The following is a 14,740-nucleotide window of genomic DNA, read 5'->3' on the forward strand; positions in this document are numbered from 1 at the left end:
CCTGTATCTCAGAGAATAGACTTTAAAATACTTCTGTTAGTCTATAAATCCCTGAATGGCTTAGCACCTAAATGCATCACAGACTTGTTATCAGTGTATCAACCCTCCAGACCACTAAGGTCTTCTGGCTCCAGCCTACTCTGCAGAACCAGAACCAGAACTAAACATGAAGAAGCAGCATTTACTTCCTATGCTCCACTGATCTGGATGCTTGTGCAAATTCTCAGTTATCTGCATCGTTGCAACAGCAAACAGGCTTAAATCGGAGGCAACTGGACTGTGGTTCAGTTCTTCCTGAAAACGTTTCTACATCTATCCAGGTGTTTGACAATTCTGGTGGTCCGCTGCATTCTTTTTTTTTTTTTTTTCCTGTTTTTAATCATGTAAATAACTTTGCATTGTCCTTGTACTGAAGTGTGCTATACAAATAAATGTGCATTGCCTTGCCTAGAGACAAGATTGGATGTAAAAAGTTGAGATTTGTTAAATTCAACTAAAAAAATTATAAAAACAGGTCTATGCAGGAACTGGTTGATCAAGTGTCCAAGCCTCATACTAATACCTTATTTAAGCTTATGAACTTTCCTTCATTCAGTCTTCCTGGGTTTATGCAACCCCCGTAAATTACAGTGACTATAATTAAACTAAAATAAAGTTTAGCTGTTCGACGTGTGAAATGGTGGAGATAGGCACCAGCACCCCTCACTACCCCATGAGGGATAAAGGGAGTAAGAAAATGGATGGATGGATGTTCTATGTGTATTTTTATGGTATTTGCTCATTTTCATGCTAAAATGATATAGCGATACTGTGATATTACAAAAATGCGATAGACAGAAGAAGCTGCAGTAACTTCTGACATATTTCAGCTTTCAGGCCTCAATTCTACATTGTTAGACACATTAATAACGCTACAACACATCCACAGTGAAACATGGTCTAAGAGTAATTATCAAGAGGAGATTTGCAAAACTGAGGATTTTTCTGTCATTTTATTATGTGACATTCGTACCTGGCAATCTTTGCCCAACCAACTAATCAGACATACAACACGCATCATCTAATGGCACTTTTACTGCAGCTCTATTGTGGAGTGTGAAGAAGTCTGCAGATTTATTTTATTTCAAAATGCTGTCTTAGCAAATGTTAAAGCACTGTGAAAAAAAAATGTAATAAATTGCCTTAAATCTGAGCAGCTTACAACATTTTTATCAATAGTCGAGTCCGTATATGACCTCTTTCAGTCACGTTTTACAGGAAAGATAAAATGATGCAGTTCTACGGCAGTTAGCTCCCTACTATCTGTTTGAGGGCTAAGGTCAAGTCTGGGTACTTGAACTGATATCCAGACTCTAGTGTCTTTATGGGTATGACCTTCTGGCCCTGCGTGAGGATCACGGCCCTCTCAGAGCCCAACAGGGCGCTCATGACGAACTCAGGAACAGGAAAGATTGTGGGCCTCCTCAGGAGGCGACCCAGCTCCTTGGTGAACTCATAGTTGGTGGTGATGGCAGGTGCGACTCCGTTGAACACCTGTGGCGAGGGCTGAGCGGCTCCAGAGTCGGCGGGGGGCTCCAGAGATCGAGCAATGATTCCTGCCAGATCCGAGACGTGGATCCAGGGGAACGGCTGTCTTCCAGAGCCCAGGGTGCCCCCGAGCCCGAGCCAGAAGGGCAGCAGCATCTGCTTCATGGCACCTCCGTCTCGACCCAACACTGCCCCTGGTGGACAGAAGGAGTGAAACATCAGACACGAGGCTTCGGCTCTTTAAAGATGCCTTGATACGCAAATAAAGCTGGTTTACAGGAGGCTTTAATCTGTACGCCGAAAGTATCCGAAGAATCGACTGATTAAGAAATCTAAGGTCATTTCTTACAAGTCCAGACAATTTAAAGCACAAATGTGGTCTTTGAGGCTAAACAGCCAGATTTTATCCCTGGGCCAGTTACCAGTACCAATATACTACATTTTTACAAGGTTACAAGATCATAACTACGAAAGGTTCCCATTAAAAAGAGGTCCCACAGTTTTGAAATCCTGTCTGTAGAGGAGAACAGAGCAACGCAGTACCACCCCTCCCCAACCTGTTGCTGCGCACTGCCAGTCAGGTGACCAAAAGACGGCTCCAATCGCTTCTCTTCCCATGCAAATTCAGGTTTTTGGACACCTCAGTTTAAAACATGGACAATCATGCTGTGGAGACTACAGGAGCACCAAACATCAGCATGCCTGTAGAACAGGAGCAGATAGCCCAATAAATTAACTAACTAACATTAGCTTGTTATACTATACTTACTAGAAAACTAATACTTTTTTTGCTTAAGTGTATGTATTAAAATACCAGTAATTATACATTTTTAGAAGGCATTGTTTCAACTGTGTATTAATCACTTTTTTAGATATTTATGTTTGAGCAAAAACTTGAGTGTAAGGCGTGTACCTTATGATCAAAGAGGCTTAAAAAATGTAATAAATAAAATAAATTATATATATATATATATATATATATATATATATGTTGGGAATATTTTGTATTTCTTTGATTGCGTTAATGATTTATTGGGTTTGTCATCATATATTTACTGAAATATATATATATGAGGTAGTTAGTGTTGTAGCTTTATCGTTTGTTTGTGTCCTTCACTATCTTCTGCCATTCTAGGAGACCTGCAGAAGACAGGAAACATGTTGTGTTGATAATGATACAAGGAATTTGTGTAACTGTGATGCAACCAATTATCTGTGATACTTGTGACCAATTCTCTGAGTAGTGAATGGTCTGCATTGAGTGCCTGGAAGAGATGTGATTAAATCATGCTATGTTATCTTGGATGCCATTGTTCCCCTACTTCCTTAATGCTGCAACAGTGTTTTGTAATTAAGAACCTCCCCTATTGGAAATAAAAAGAGAGGTGACGACAAGGTGTGCTTCAGAGCGATGGAAGATTTGTAAAGGAGCAGATCTCTGTCGTTTCTCCTCTCGAGAGCAAAATTAACGTCTGTTGTCTTTCTTCCCTGATGTGTTGTTTAATGAATGTTTTAGGTGCTTTAAACCCGACAATGTATATATATATATATATATATATATATATATATATATATATATATATATATATATATATATATCTATATCGGGTGAAGAGAGGGGCGGAGCTCTCCACCGACCACTACCTGGTGGTGAGTTGGCTCCGATGGCGGGGGAGGAAGCCGGTCCGACCGGGCAGGCCCAAACGCACTGTGAGGGTTTGCTGGGAACGTCTGGCACAGTCCCCTGTGAGGCGGAGCTTTAACTCCCACCTCCGGGAGAACTTTAAACACGTCCCGAGGGAGGCGGGGGACATTGAGTCTGAATGGACCATGTTCCACGCCTCTATTGTTGAGGCGGCTAGTTGGAGCTGTGGCCGCAAGGTTGTCGGTGCATGTCGCGGCGGCAACCCTCGAACCCGCTGGTGGACACCAGCGGTGAGGGAAGCCGTCAAGCTGAAGAAGGAGTCCTACCGGGCTTTTTTGGCCTGTGGGACTCCGGAAGCAGCTGATGTGTACCGGCAGTCGAAGCGGCAGGCGGCTCGGCTGGTCGCCGAGGCAAAAACTCGGGCGTGGGAAGAGTTCGGAGAGGCCATGGAGAAAGACCTCCGTACGGCTTCGAAGCGATTCTGGTCCACCATCCGGCGTCTCAGGAGGGGGAAGCAGTGCAGTACCAACACTGTTTACAGTGGGGGTGGTGTGCTGCTGACCTCGACTCGGGACGTCGTGCGTCGGTGGGCGGAATACTTTGAAGACCTTCTTAATCCCACCAACACGTCTTCCATTGAAGCAGAGCCTGAGGACTCTGGGTCAGGTTCTCCCATCTCTGGGGCTGAGGTTGCTGAGGTTGTTAAAAAGCTCCTCGGTGGCAAGGCCCCGGGGGTGGATGACATTCGCCCTGAGTACCTTAAGGCTCTGGATGTTGTGGGGCTGTGTTGGTTAACGCGGCTCTGCAACATTGCGTGGACATCGGGGGCAGTTCCTCTGGATTGGCAGACTGGGGTGGTGGTCCCCCTATTTAAAAAGGGGGACCGGAGGGTGTGTTCCAACTACAGGGGAATCACAATCTTACCTCCCTGATAAGGTCTATTCAGGGGTTCTGGAAAGGAGGGTCCGTCGGATAGTCGAATCTCGGATTCAGGAAGAGCAGTGTGGTTTTCGTCCTGGCCGTGGAACACTGGACCAGCTCTACACCCTCAGCAGGATTCTTGAGGGGGCATGGGAGTTTGCCCAACCAGTCTACATGTGTTTTGTGGATCTGGAGAAGGCATTCGACCGTGTCCCCCGAGGGATCCTGTGGGGGGTACTCCGGGAGTATGGAGTACCGGACCCTTTAATAAGGGCTGTCAGGTCTCTGTACGACCGGTGTCAGAGTCTGGTCCGCATTGCCGGCAGTAAGTCGGACTCGTTTCCGGTGAGAGTTGGACTCCGCCAAGGTTGCCCTTTGTCACCGATTCTGTTCATAACTTTTATGGACAGAATTTCTAGGCGCAGCCAAGGTGTTGAGGGGATCCGTTTTGGTGGCCTTAGGATTGCGTCTCTGCTATTCGCGGATGACGTGGTCCTATTGGCTTCATCGGGGCGTGATCTACAGCTCTCACTGGAGCGGTTCGCAGCCGAGTGCGAAGCGGCCGGGATGAAAATCAGTGCCTCCAAATCCGAGACCATGGTCTTGAACCGGAAAAGGGTAGAGTGCCTTCTCCGGGTTGGGGAGGATGTCCTGCCCCTAGTGGAGGAGTTCAAGTATCTTGGGGTCTTGTTCACGAATGAGGGGAGGATGGAGCGGGAGATCGACAGGCGGATTGGTGCAGCGTCTGCTGTGAAGCGGGCGCTGTACCGATCCGTTGTGGTGAAGAGAGAGCTGAGCCAAAAGGCGAAGCTCTCGATTTACCGGTCGATCTACGTTCCTACCCTCATCTATGGTCACGAGCTTTGGGTCGTGACCGAAAGAATGAGATCCCGGATACAAGCGGCTGAAATGAGTTTTCTCCGTAGTGTGTCTGGGCTCTCCCTTAGAGATAGGGTGAGGAGCTCAGTCATCCGGGGAGGACTCAGAGTAGAGCCGCTGCTCCTCCACGTCGAGAGGAGCCAGTTGAGGTGGCTTGGGCATCTGGTCAGGATGCCTCCTGGACGCCTCCCTGGAGAGGTGTTCCGGGCACGTCCCACCGGGAGGAGGCCCAGGGGAAGACCCAGGACACGCTGGAGGGACTATGTCTCCCGGCTGGCCTGGGAACGCCTTGGGATTCCTCCGGAGGAGCTGGCCCAAGTGGCTGGGAAGAGGGACGTCTGGGCCTCCCTACTGAAGCTGCTACCCCCGCGACCTGACCCCGGATAAGCGGAAGAAGACGGACGGACGGACGGATATATATATATATATATATATATATATATATATATATATATATATATATATATATATATATATATTATGAAAACATGTTCCAGTTTCTTGCCATGACTGAATGAAAATACATAAGATAACTGACAGAAGATTTTATTGCGGCACCAACCAAGCTGAAAAGCATCCTGTGTTATTTTCAAAGCCTGGACAGATTAAAAATAAAATAAAACAGCTAAAATCCAAAGTTAAGCTTTGAGAAACCTTGACAAAGGCTGGTATTTTGTTGCTTAAGACCACTTTAAAGGACGACGATAAATTCCGCCTCTTTTTTTAAGAAACTGGAGGTGGTTTTAAACTTTTACTGTAAATGAGATTAGCTCAGCAATGAAATCTGTCTCTGCTTCTTTCCTGCTCATCTAAACCTTCGTCTGAACTCTGAACATCCCGCTCTCTGCACCTACCGGCCCGAATGACGACTTGTTTGGTGGTTTTTGCTGCGCTCTCTGGAAGAAACGCGGCAGCCTCCCACTCTTTGACGAGTTGTGAGAGGAGGTCGAATGGCGTCCACTCGCTGTCTTCGGTGTACTCAGCTGTCAGGCTGGGTTTGTAGCAAGCTGCGGGTCAACGACATAAACCAGACACAGGTGATCATGAATCTTTAAAGCTAAGCGACAGGTTAGTAACCAGGTACGGTCTTACCTACACCTGAAACCAGCACCCAGGAGTGAGGAGGGCTGGAAGACGCAGCGATGGCTTGAGACAGCGCTTTAGTTGTGTCGATACGACTGGAGAACAAGTCCTTTTTATAACTTTCATTCCACCTTGAAGGAGAAAAATGCAGGTCAAAGATTTAACCGCTGGACCTTAAAACCTAAAGCACAAAAAACTAGTGTTTGTTACTAATTTGAGGGGTGCAGGAGGAATTAATCCATACAGAACAGCAGTTCAAATCTATTAAAATACACAGTTTAAAAACTATTTTTAATCCCTTATGTCATCAAGGTCGATAACACTGATACAGCTCTTAAATGTAGCTGGTTTTTCAGATGACGCAGATAAAAAAAACGTGTTTTCATTTATTTATTTAGGTTTTTTGATCAGGTCAATCTGTGAGGCCGTCAGATTCTCAAGTCATTTTCAATGTTAAGCATGAATCACGGAGCTTGTTGTAGAAAAGTCCTATTAGTGGCCGTAATTAAGTTTTGTCATTGATCTTCCGTAAGTGTAGGTAGGAAATGGCCCAAGTCCCGTCTTGTGCATGCTCAAGACCATCCTACCTGCTCCTCTTCTCCTCGGAGGGATCGCGTTAAAAGAAGCTCCCAAATACAATCTGGTCTTATTTCTTTATTCTGAGGCCTTTCTTTTCTTCTCAGAAACTCTCTGCCATTTTCAATGTATACAGTGAAAGTAGCGGAGCTACAATGAACGGCTAACACCGACGCTAACCACTAAGCTAACACCGAAGCTAACCGGATACATAAACAAGCGGAAACTAGCAAGGAACCTAAACGCACATTGGCGTAATGTGAGCACGTCACAATGATTGGCATGTGGGACAACCAATAGATAAGGTTATCTAACCGGAATGCGAAGCCGAATAAAGATTGTCCACTATACTTTTAAGTAAGCAGTACCTATATTTTGTTCTTGTCTACATTTAATTTTTTTCCAGTTTGAATTTTATAAAATTCCCAGTCCATTTTGACCCATTTATAAACAAATATTAAATTAATTTATTGCAAATGGTTCATTTAAGCCCAGGCTTCAAATTAAACATCTGAATGGATGGATGATGGACAAGCTCTATGAAAGGCAATTTTCGCCACCATGATGAGGAACTATTTCTTATAGTTAAGACTTGGCTACATCATAATTACTACAAAATAATGAGTGTTTTGACTTTTTTTCCCCATCATTGTGGCAAAACTGGGCTTTAATACAAGGTCAGAAACCAGGAAGTAAATCTCTATACGACGGGTGCTCACCATCGAAGGGGGTTAAGAACATTCTCCCCTGCCAGGTTGACAGCGCCGTCACAAGGCGGCAGACCCTTGGACTGCAGTTCGCCCTGCAAGAGCAAAAAAGAACAAAAAGAAAAACTTGAACAATCCAAGGGTTTAGCACAGGCTTTGGATTTATAGATAAGCACAGTAAACAGTGATGTGACAAGAGAATGGAAACAAGAAAAATACTGCTCTTCATCTCAGAACATTATTTAACTGCAGAATTAGGAGGCTGTAATGAGAGGAGCTGAGCCTAAAGATCATACCCATGTTATCCTCCCTGGACCAGGCTGACGGGATATCACTGTGACTTCGTGACCCTTGTCTCTGAGCAGACGAGTCAGCTCACGACCCACAAAGCCAGACCCCCCTCCTGACAGACAGAAATAAAACATATATATATTATATATATATATATATATATATATATATATATATATATATATATATATATACACATACATATATATATATATATATATATACACATACATACATACACACACACACACATACATACATGTATATAACCATATAAACTTCTCAATAAAATACTAATTGGCTGTGTAGTACAATAATAAATAATAATTATAATTATTATGATAATGTTTTAAAATCTGTAGTTGTAAATCTGTTATTCAACCTCTTGAAAATCTAGCTACAGTAAAACAAAATGCGCATGCGCACTATGCATGCTTACAAAACAAAACACGAGTGAATTTTGGAACCGACAGAATTAAAAACACAGTTATCTCATTTTATCTGTCACGTAAAGGCGGGTTTATAAACGTGGGCGCATTATTATTACTTGCATTTAATTTATATTCAATTCACTTCCTCGCTGTCTGCAGTTATAACCTTAGCTTAGCAGTCCTACATGCTAGCTTGGGGGGCATTTGACCTTTTTGAGAATTTTTAAATGAACCGATAACAGTAAGAAACTTTCCTACCGATTAAGACTCTCATGGCCAAACGTTTCCACTCAGTCCTGGCTTTAAATGCCTCAACGCCGCCGCTGGTTACAGCTTACTTTAACCCTCCGTCTGTGTCACTGTGAGCTCCTGCAACGCGTTTTTCTCACACTTTTGGACCTCTGGGTGTTCCGTTAACCAATGAGACGCTTACGTCATTTTGTAGTTTTTATTTATTCATTCATTTGTTGGGAACATCTGCCACCTACTGGTGTCATTGCGGTAAATGTCGACTCGGTGGAGGAAGTTGAGATAAATGTTTACAAAACGTACAAACTCAATAAATAAATAAATGCAATAATACCTACTGAATTAAAGAACGTAATCCTTTTTAATCAAGAAATTAAACCAATATGTTTAAAGTTACACACATAATGTCTGTCCACCTTCTACCCATGCTGTAATGATTTCCTGCATTCCTTAACGACACTGAAGATATTTAAAATGTATGTTTGAACTTTTTTTTCTCCTATTTTCTCTGCTGTCATGTTCTTACGACGGAGTATTTGGGCCAGGCTAGAGAAGTTTTTTTTTTTTTTTTTAAATACGAGAATAAAGTCATAATATTACGACAATAAAGTCGCAGCATTATGAGAATAAAGTCATATTATTACAAGAATAAAGTCGCAACATTATGAGAATAAAGTCCTAATATTACGAGAATAAATTTATAAAATTACGAGAATAAATTCGTAAATTTACGAGAATAAAGTCCTAATATTACGAGAATAAACTTATAAAATTACGAGAATAAAGTCATAATATTACGAGAATAAACTTATAAAATTACAAGAATAAAGTCATAATATTACGAGAATAAAGTTGTAAAATAGCCTAACCCTAACCCAAAGTATAACTTCACAAGATGCTCGATATTCCTCATTTTAGGGAAGACAGTGCTTCTTGTAAGAGTTGTCATAAAATACAACTTTTTTTTCTCGTAATATTATGACTTTATTCTCATAATGTTGTGACTTTATTCTCATAATATTATGACTTTATTCTCGTAATATTATGACTTTATTCTCATGATGTTGCGACTTTATTCTCATAATATTATGACTTTATTCTCGTAATATTATGAGTTTATTCTCATAAAGTTCCGACTTTATAATGTTACAACATTATTCTCATAATGGTATGACTTTATTCTTGTATTTAAAAAAAACAAAAAACTTCTCTAGCCTGGCCCTAATACTCCGTCGTATGTTCTGACCACACCATCAAATGAGTGATTTTGCAAATAAGGAAAGGAAAAGAGTTTTCTTCTGTTTAACTATTGGCAGCAGATTAAAGGTATCTGGCATGTGTTTGCAGTTTATGACTTACTTTGGAGGGTACACCACAAACATTTTTTTTTTTTTTTGGTAGGGAACCAAAACCCCTAAACAAACCAATGAAACACGGTGGAGGCGGCATCATGCTGTTGGGAGGCTTTTCTTCAGCAGGGACAGAGAAGCTGATCAGAGTTGATGGAGCCAAATATGAGATGGTCCTTTAAAAAAATCTGTTGGAGGGTGCGGAAGACTTGAGACAAGGGCGAATAGTGATCTTCGACCCAAAACATAGCCAGAGCTACAATAGGATAGTTCAGATTGACGCATATCTGTCACCGCTGTGGAAAAGTGATACTCAAAGACGCTCTCCTGACGATATGCCTGAGCTTGTAAAGAAGAATGGGCAGAGATCCCAGTTTCTAGCTGTGTGAAGCAGGTAGAGACATAACCCCGAACACTTCCAGTTGTAATTACTGAGTGATAAATTACAGAGTCAGCAGGGCTGAATACAAATGCATTCCACACGTTCAGATTTATTTATTTGTGAATAATTTTAAAAACCATGTCATATGTTACTACCACACTTTACACTGTATTTTGGGTTGTTCCATAATAAACGTGTGTGGGCATGTGGATTAGGAAAGTGCATTTTCATGTGTGAACAAATGGATATATGGGAGCTGTTGTGGGCTACCCAAAGGCCTTTGGGCAGGCAACAAAAACGGAGAAAAAACATATTTATATTTACGAGACTTTTTATAAACGCATTTGCTAATTTGAGACGATTTTGATTGAAAAAGCTCTGAGGTGAAATTCATGAGTTTTACTACTTTCTCGATTTCTTCTTTCTTTCTTACAGATATGCTACGCATAGCAAGAGTGTTTGTTTATTTGTAATGATTATTGCTTGTTTATAGTTTTATAAAAATAAAAAATGTGTTTTCTCTTACATCTTTGACATAGAAAACTGAACTAAAATACTCTAAAACACAGTGAAGTTTATGGTTATTGAGTAACAAAATGCAGAAAAATGTAAGTCTATAATTACTTCTTCAAGACTATTGACTTGATCTATCTAATCAGAAGGATGTTGCTTATGGATTTTGCATACTATTAATATTTTTGATATCATGTGATTCATACACAATAAAACACAATAGGTGTATTGAACAGGTTGAATTTAATAAATAGACATATTTTACTATTTTTTTGGTTTTTATTTCCAAGCCCCATGCAGCTTAAGTGTTTTAAAGTTATAAAATGCATTTTATCGTGATGTTTTTTTTAGTATCTGACAGATTTTGACCTGTGGAAAAAATAAATATCGAAACTATCCCAGTATTTTCTGTTCTATATCCAGCCTGTTAAGATAAAATGTCTCTGTCGCTCTACGCTCCTTCAGGAGTGAATACTGCTTGTCAGGACTTGATGCAATCAGCTGGGTTTCCAGATAGGAAACTTTTTAACCAATCTGTATGATTTGATTAAATTGACTTGGGAAAGTGCCTTGAGATGACGTGTATCATGAATTAGCGCTATATACATAAAATAAAATAAAATAAAATAAAAATAAAATGGGAACAAACTAATATGAAGTTAACTCAGGGAAATTTTATCGTGCTGCTTTGAATTATTTGCACGTCGGAACCTCAGCAGTTTTGTTTTCAACAGCAACATGCAGAGACAATAGAAAAAGTGGCCCCAAACCGGAAGTTCTCCGTGTGTGACGCCAACCACGTGGTTTGATGAAGAGATAAATTGAGGCGCAGCCTCATTAAGGTTCTCTCTTCCTTGTTGTGCCAGACGGAGAAGGAGCTGCGGCGGCTGAGAAACGCGAAAACCGCGTGTTTGAAGAATAAAACACGGTGAATATTCATTTTTTTTGTCAGATTAATGTTGTTGTTAGCTGTTGTGTTTGATGCTGGAGCAGGTGGATGATCGCCGCGGATCATCTTAAGCTCTTTGTCGCAGCGTTAGCGCCAAGCCGACCTCATGGTTTGATCTCACAGGAGATACTCGACTAGTGAAGCTTTCAACTAAAACCTTCTAGACATTTAGTAGCCTCTATAAAACTACTAAATTTAATAACAAACACGATAATTTCTTTAATAATCTTCATACACAATTTGTGGCACAATTTGTATGTTTTTATAGTTGTAGCTATAAATGGTTAAATAAAAACTGGTAACTACTTGCTTTCCTTACCCATGGCATTACATTATGTTTAATGTTTATGTAAACCCTATATTTTCTGAAAATGAGAACATTAGACCATAATACAGACTTGGATTATATATAAATGTTAATGGGCTACACAATCACAAGGATGCAACCATGTGGATGAAAGTTTAGTGGAAGGAAAAAGTTGCAGGAGCAGTAATTTTTTTTTTTGAGTCAAACCTTAAATGATGATTTGCATGTGAGTCCGTGTTTCACCTGAAGCTGATGATTATACTTTCACTGCACTGATGGGTTTGACTACGTTGATGCTCTCCAGGTTTAGGTTGCAACTACCGAGACTAACCTTTAATCTCCTTTCCCCCTCTTTTTCTTTATTTACAGGAAGGAAACTCTGAATACCCGTTGAGGTAAGAGTCTTCTGGTTTTATAAATGGCATGAAACGTGTTACCTGGCATCTGTTAGCCTATTTATGATAGATTTTGTTTTTATAGCCCTGTTTGGGTGGCTTACAGCCATGTACATTCCTACTTTGAGTTTGGTTTGATCTAGTGATGTATGACCAAGTTAAGAGTTTTACACTTTTAAACTGAACTAATGGATATTGAATTTTCTTTTCCTCTACAGGTCCACAGGTAGGATATCAGGACTTCACCGCCTGGCTCATCGCCGCAGTCTGAGAAATTTATGCCCTAGGAAGCTGGATCCCAACCCTGGTCCTACAGGCCCAGTGTACTGCAGTCATTAAATGTTTCTGTTGCCACTTTTAAGTTTAATGAGCCATTACTGGTGCAGCTACTCTAGCTGATTAACATGCTGGTGATGTGCTGGAGCAGAGACATCTGAAACATGCAGGGAGGTGGACCCTGAGGTCCAGGGCTGGGCTGTGAAAATGCAACCCCAGGGTATTATTACAGTTGGTTACCCTGATTTGATTTTTGTCTGACTTCATCTTAAGCCATTGGTCCCATTTCTATAAATGAGAATAAATTAACCACTCTTATCTTTAAATCTGTGGAAACGAAAAATGTTTTAAAATGTAATTTTTTTCCCCCCAATTGTGGGAGAATTTGGTCAAGTTATAGGCAAATAGAAATGTACTCTAAAATATAAATATATGTTGTGCATGTTTGAGATGTGTTGTGTATATATTCTGAGAACTTTGTAAATACACTGTTTAAAAGTCAAACTACTGTGTAAAAACTAAATTAAAATATTGCCCAATATGTACTGTGTAAGTGCTTTGGTCTCCAAGGTTTTGCTGGTTTGGCACACCGGATTTATCTTAAAGGGTATCCTTTAAAAAAAAAAGTAAATTATACACATGTTGACTGAAAAATTTAAATTATCCATGAGGTTGCTAGCACCCAACTAAATCTCAGATGATTCGTTTGAAAGCACAAGTGTCATTAAATGAATTGAAATGAGGATAATTTGTCAGATTACAAGTACTTTCTGAAAATACTTTAAGCCCACATTGATATATTTTTAGAGGTTTGCAATCTTAAATATTTCCATTATATAAAGCAAAGAATTCAGGGTTTTAAAGCTGCAAGCAATTACCTCATTTAATTGGGTTGCTGAAACGATGAGACTTGATATTCTTGATGTGACGACTGGAACGGCATAAGCTTTTGCTTTTATACCTGTGCAGTCAATGGGAAGTTGGTGTTTAAAGCTGGTACCACCTGCTTTGTTTGAAATGGGGAAACTGGGTTAAGCCACAATCTAAACATTTCCAACACTTGATTTAAAGGTAGAAGTTGGCCCAGAGTGTCATTTGTGCAAGAATCACCCTGCATGAGTGAAACAAAGCAAAACAAATATGAAAACCTTTTCTTGAAACTGATTTGGCTCCTGTAGTTTTATTCATAGATTTGTTTTATTGAATATCAGCTCCAACTAGAGTTATGATGGTTTAAGACATTACTCCAGGATGTTTCAATCTTAAAGATTTTGGGTTTCTCTCCAAAATATCTAACATGTAATGGCAAACAAATCTTCCATAAACGTTTTAAGCATGCACAGGCAACAGACAACTTTTCACTCCTTTTGCAGGAGTCTTTATCCATTTTTTTTTTTTAACTTGGAAATGTTTTTATTCCCACATTTAAACAAGGTAAAACATAAGTCTAAAAAATGTGTATACCACACATGAGGATGCGACAAAACAAGTAAAACTGCACTGTCCTACAGTGCAAGATGAGACGAAACATTCATCAATTCACCCGCAAATGTTTTCAAGCTGGATGTTGCATTATGCTTTTGTGGTTGGAGTAAAAAAAAAATAAAATCTCACAAAGACAAGCATATACAGGCACAAACATGAGAACACAATGGATACAGTTAAAGGAAAAAAATGCACAAGATTTTAATGTTTAAAAAAAAAACGAGCTGGGTTGCACCTTGGACAGATTACAGGTTCAAGCTAGCTAGCATGTACCGTTGTCTCAAAGAAAAAAAAAAGTTCTAGGTTGAAATCACATATTTTCTTGAGTTACTCTGAAGGGAGTTGTGCTCCACATTTTCCACAAGTTTTCTTAAGACTCCATCTTGTATAAAATACCAGATTGCACTGCATGGTCCCAACAGTGCAGCACACCCTGAGGCTGTAGGTTTAGTTGTGGTCCTCACACCCTGATATATTGGCAAAAACATAAAAGTCTGAAGAAGCGTGTTCTTTTATAAGTTAAATGGGCAATGACAGCTTCATCTAACGTTATCGACATCGCAAATTGTAACCAAAGCATTGATTTGAATGTAACTGAAGATTTTTGTTCAGTTAGCTGCTTGTTTCATTAGACTTATGCAATGTTCAGGAATAATATTGTGAATAAATATATCAACTCAAATAGTTCAGAAGTCTCACAAGACTCTTCATGGAGAAAGCTCCTCTGCTGGTGCAAGAATTTAAATTTGCTTTCAGCTTTAGCTCGCTTAGCCAC

The 14,740-nt window shown here is 40.4% G+C and overlaps 1 protein-coding gene and 1 long non-coding RNA gene across 2 annotated transcripts; one reads left to right on the forward strand and one right to left on the reverse strand.

Annotated features, from left to right (window-relative positions):
* Nucleotides 1-975: 975 nt before the first annotated feature.
* sdr39u1 (short chain dehydrogenase/reductase family 39U, member 1) lies at nt 976-8,466 on the reverse strand. Its single transcript, XM_012851319.3, has 6 exons — nt 8,319-8,466; nt 7,635-7,741; nt 7,351-7,433; nt 6,065-6,186; nt 5,827-5,979; nt 976-1,721 (listed from the first exon to the last, which is right to left on the reverse strand). The coding sequence occupies exons 1-6, from the start codon at nt 8,332-8,334 to the stop codon at nt 1,288-1,290; spliced, it is 915 nt and encodes a 304-aa protein (XP_012706773.2). The 5' UTR covers nt 8,335-8,466; the 3' UTR covers nt 976-1,287.
* Nucleotides 8,467-11,362: 2,896 nt separating this feature from the next.
* Nucleotides 11,363-12,834, forward strand: LOC110366795. The gene is made up of 3 exons (XR_002426983.2): nt 11,363-11,481; nt 12,179-12,204; nt 12,423-12,834. It is a non-coding gene; the product is annotated as an uncharacterized LOC110366795 (long non-coding RNA).
* The last annotated feature ends 1,906 nt before the right edge of the window (nt 12,835-14,740 follow it).

Source organism: Fundulus heteroclitus, chromosome 6 (genome assembly GCF_011125445.2).
Source record: "Fundulus heteroclitus isolate FHET01 chromosome 6, MU-UCD_Fhet_4.1, whole genome shotgun sequence".
Taxonomy (NCBI): Eukaryota; Metazoa; Chordata; class Actinopteri; order Cyprinodontiformes; family Fundulidae; genus Fundulus; species Fundulus heteroclitus.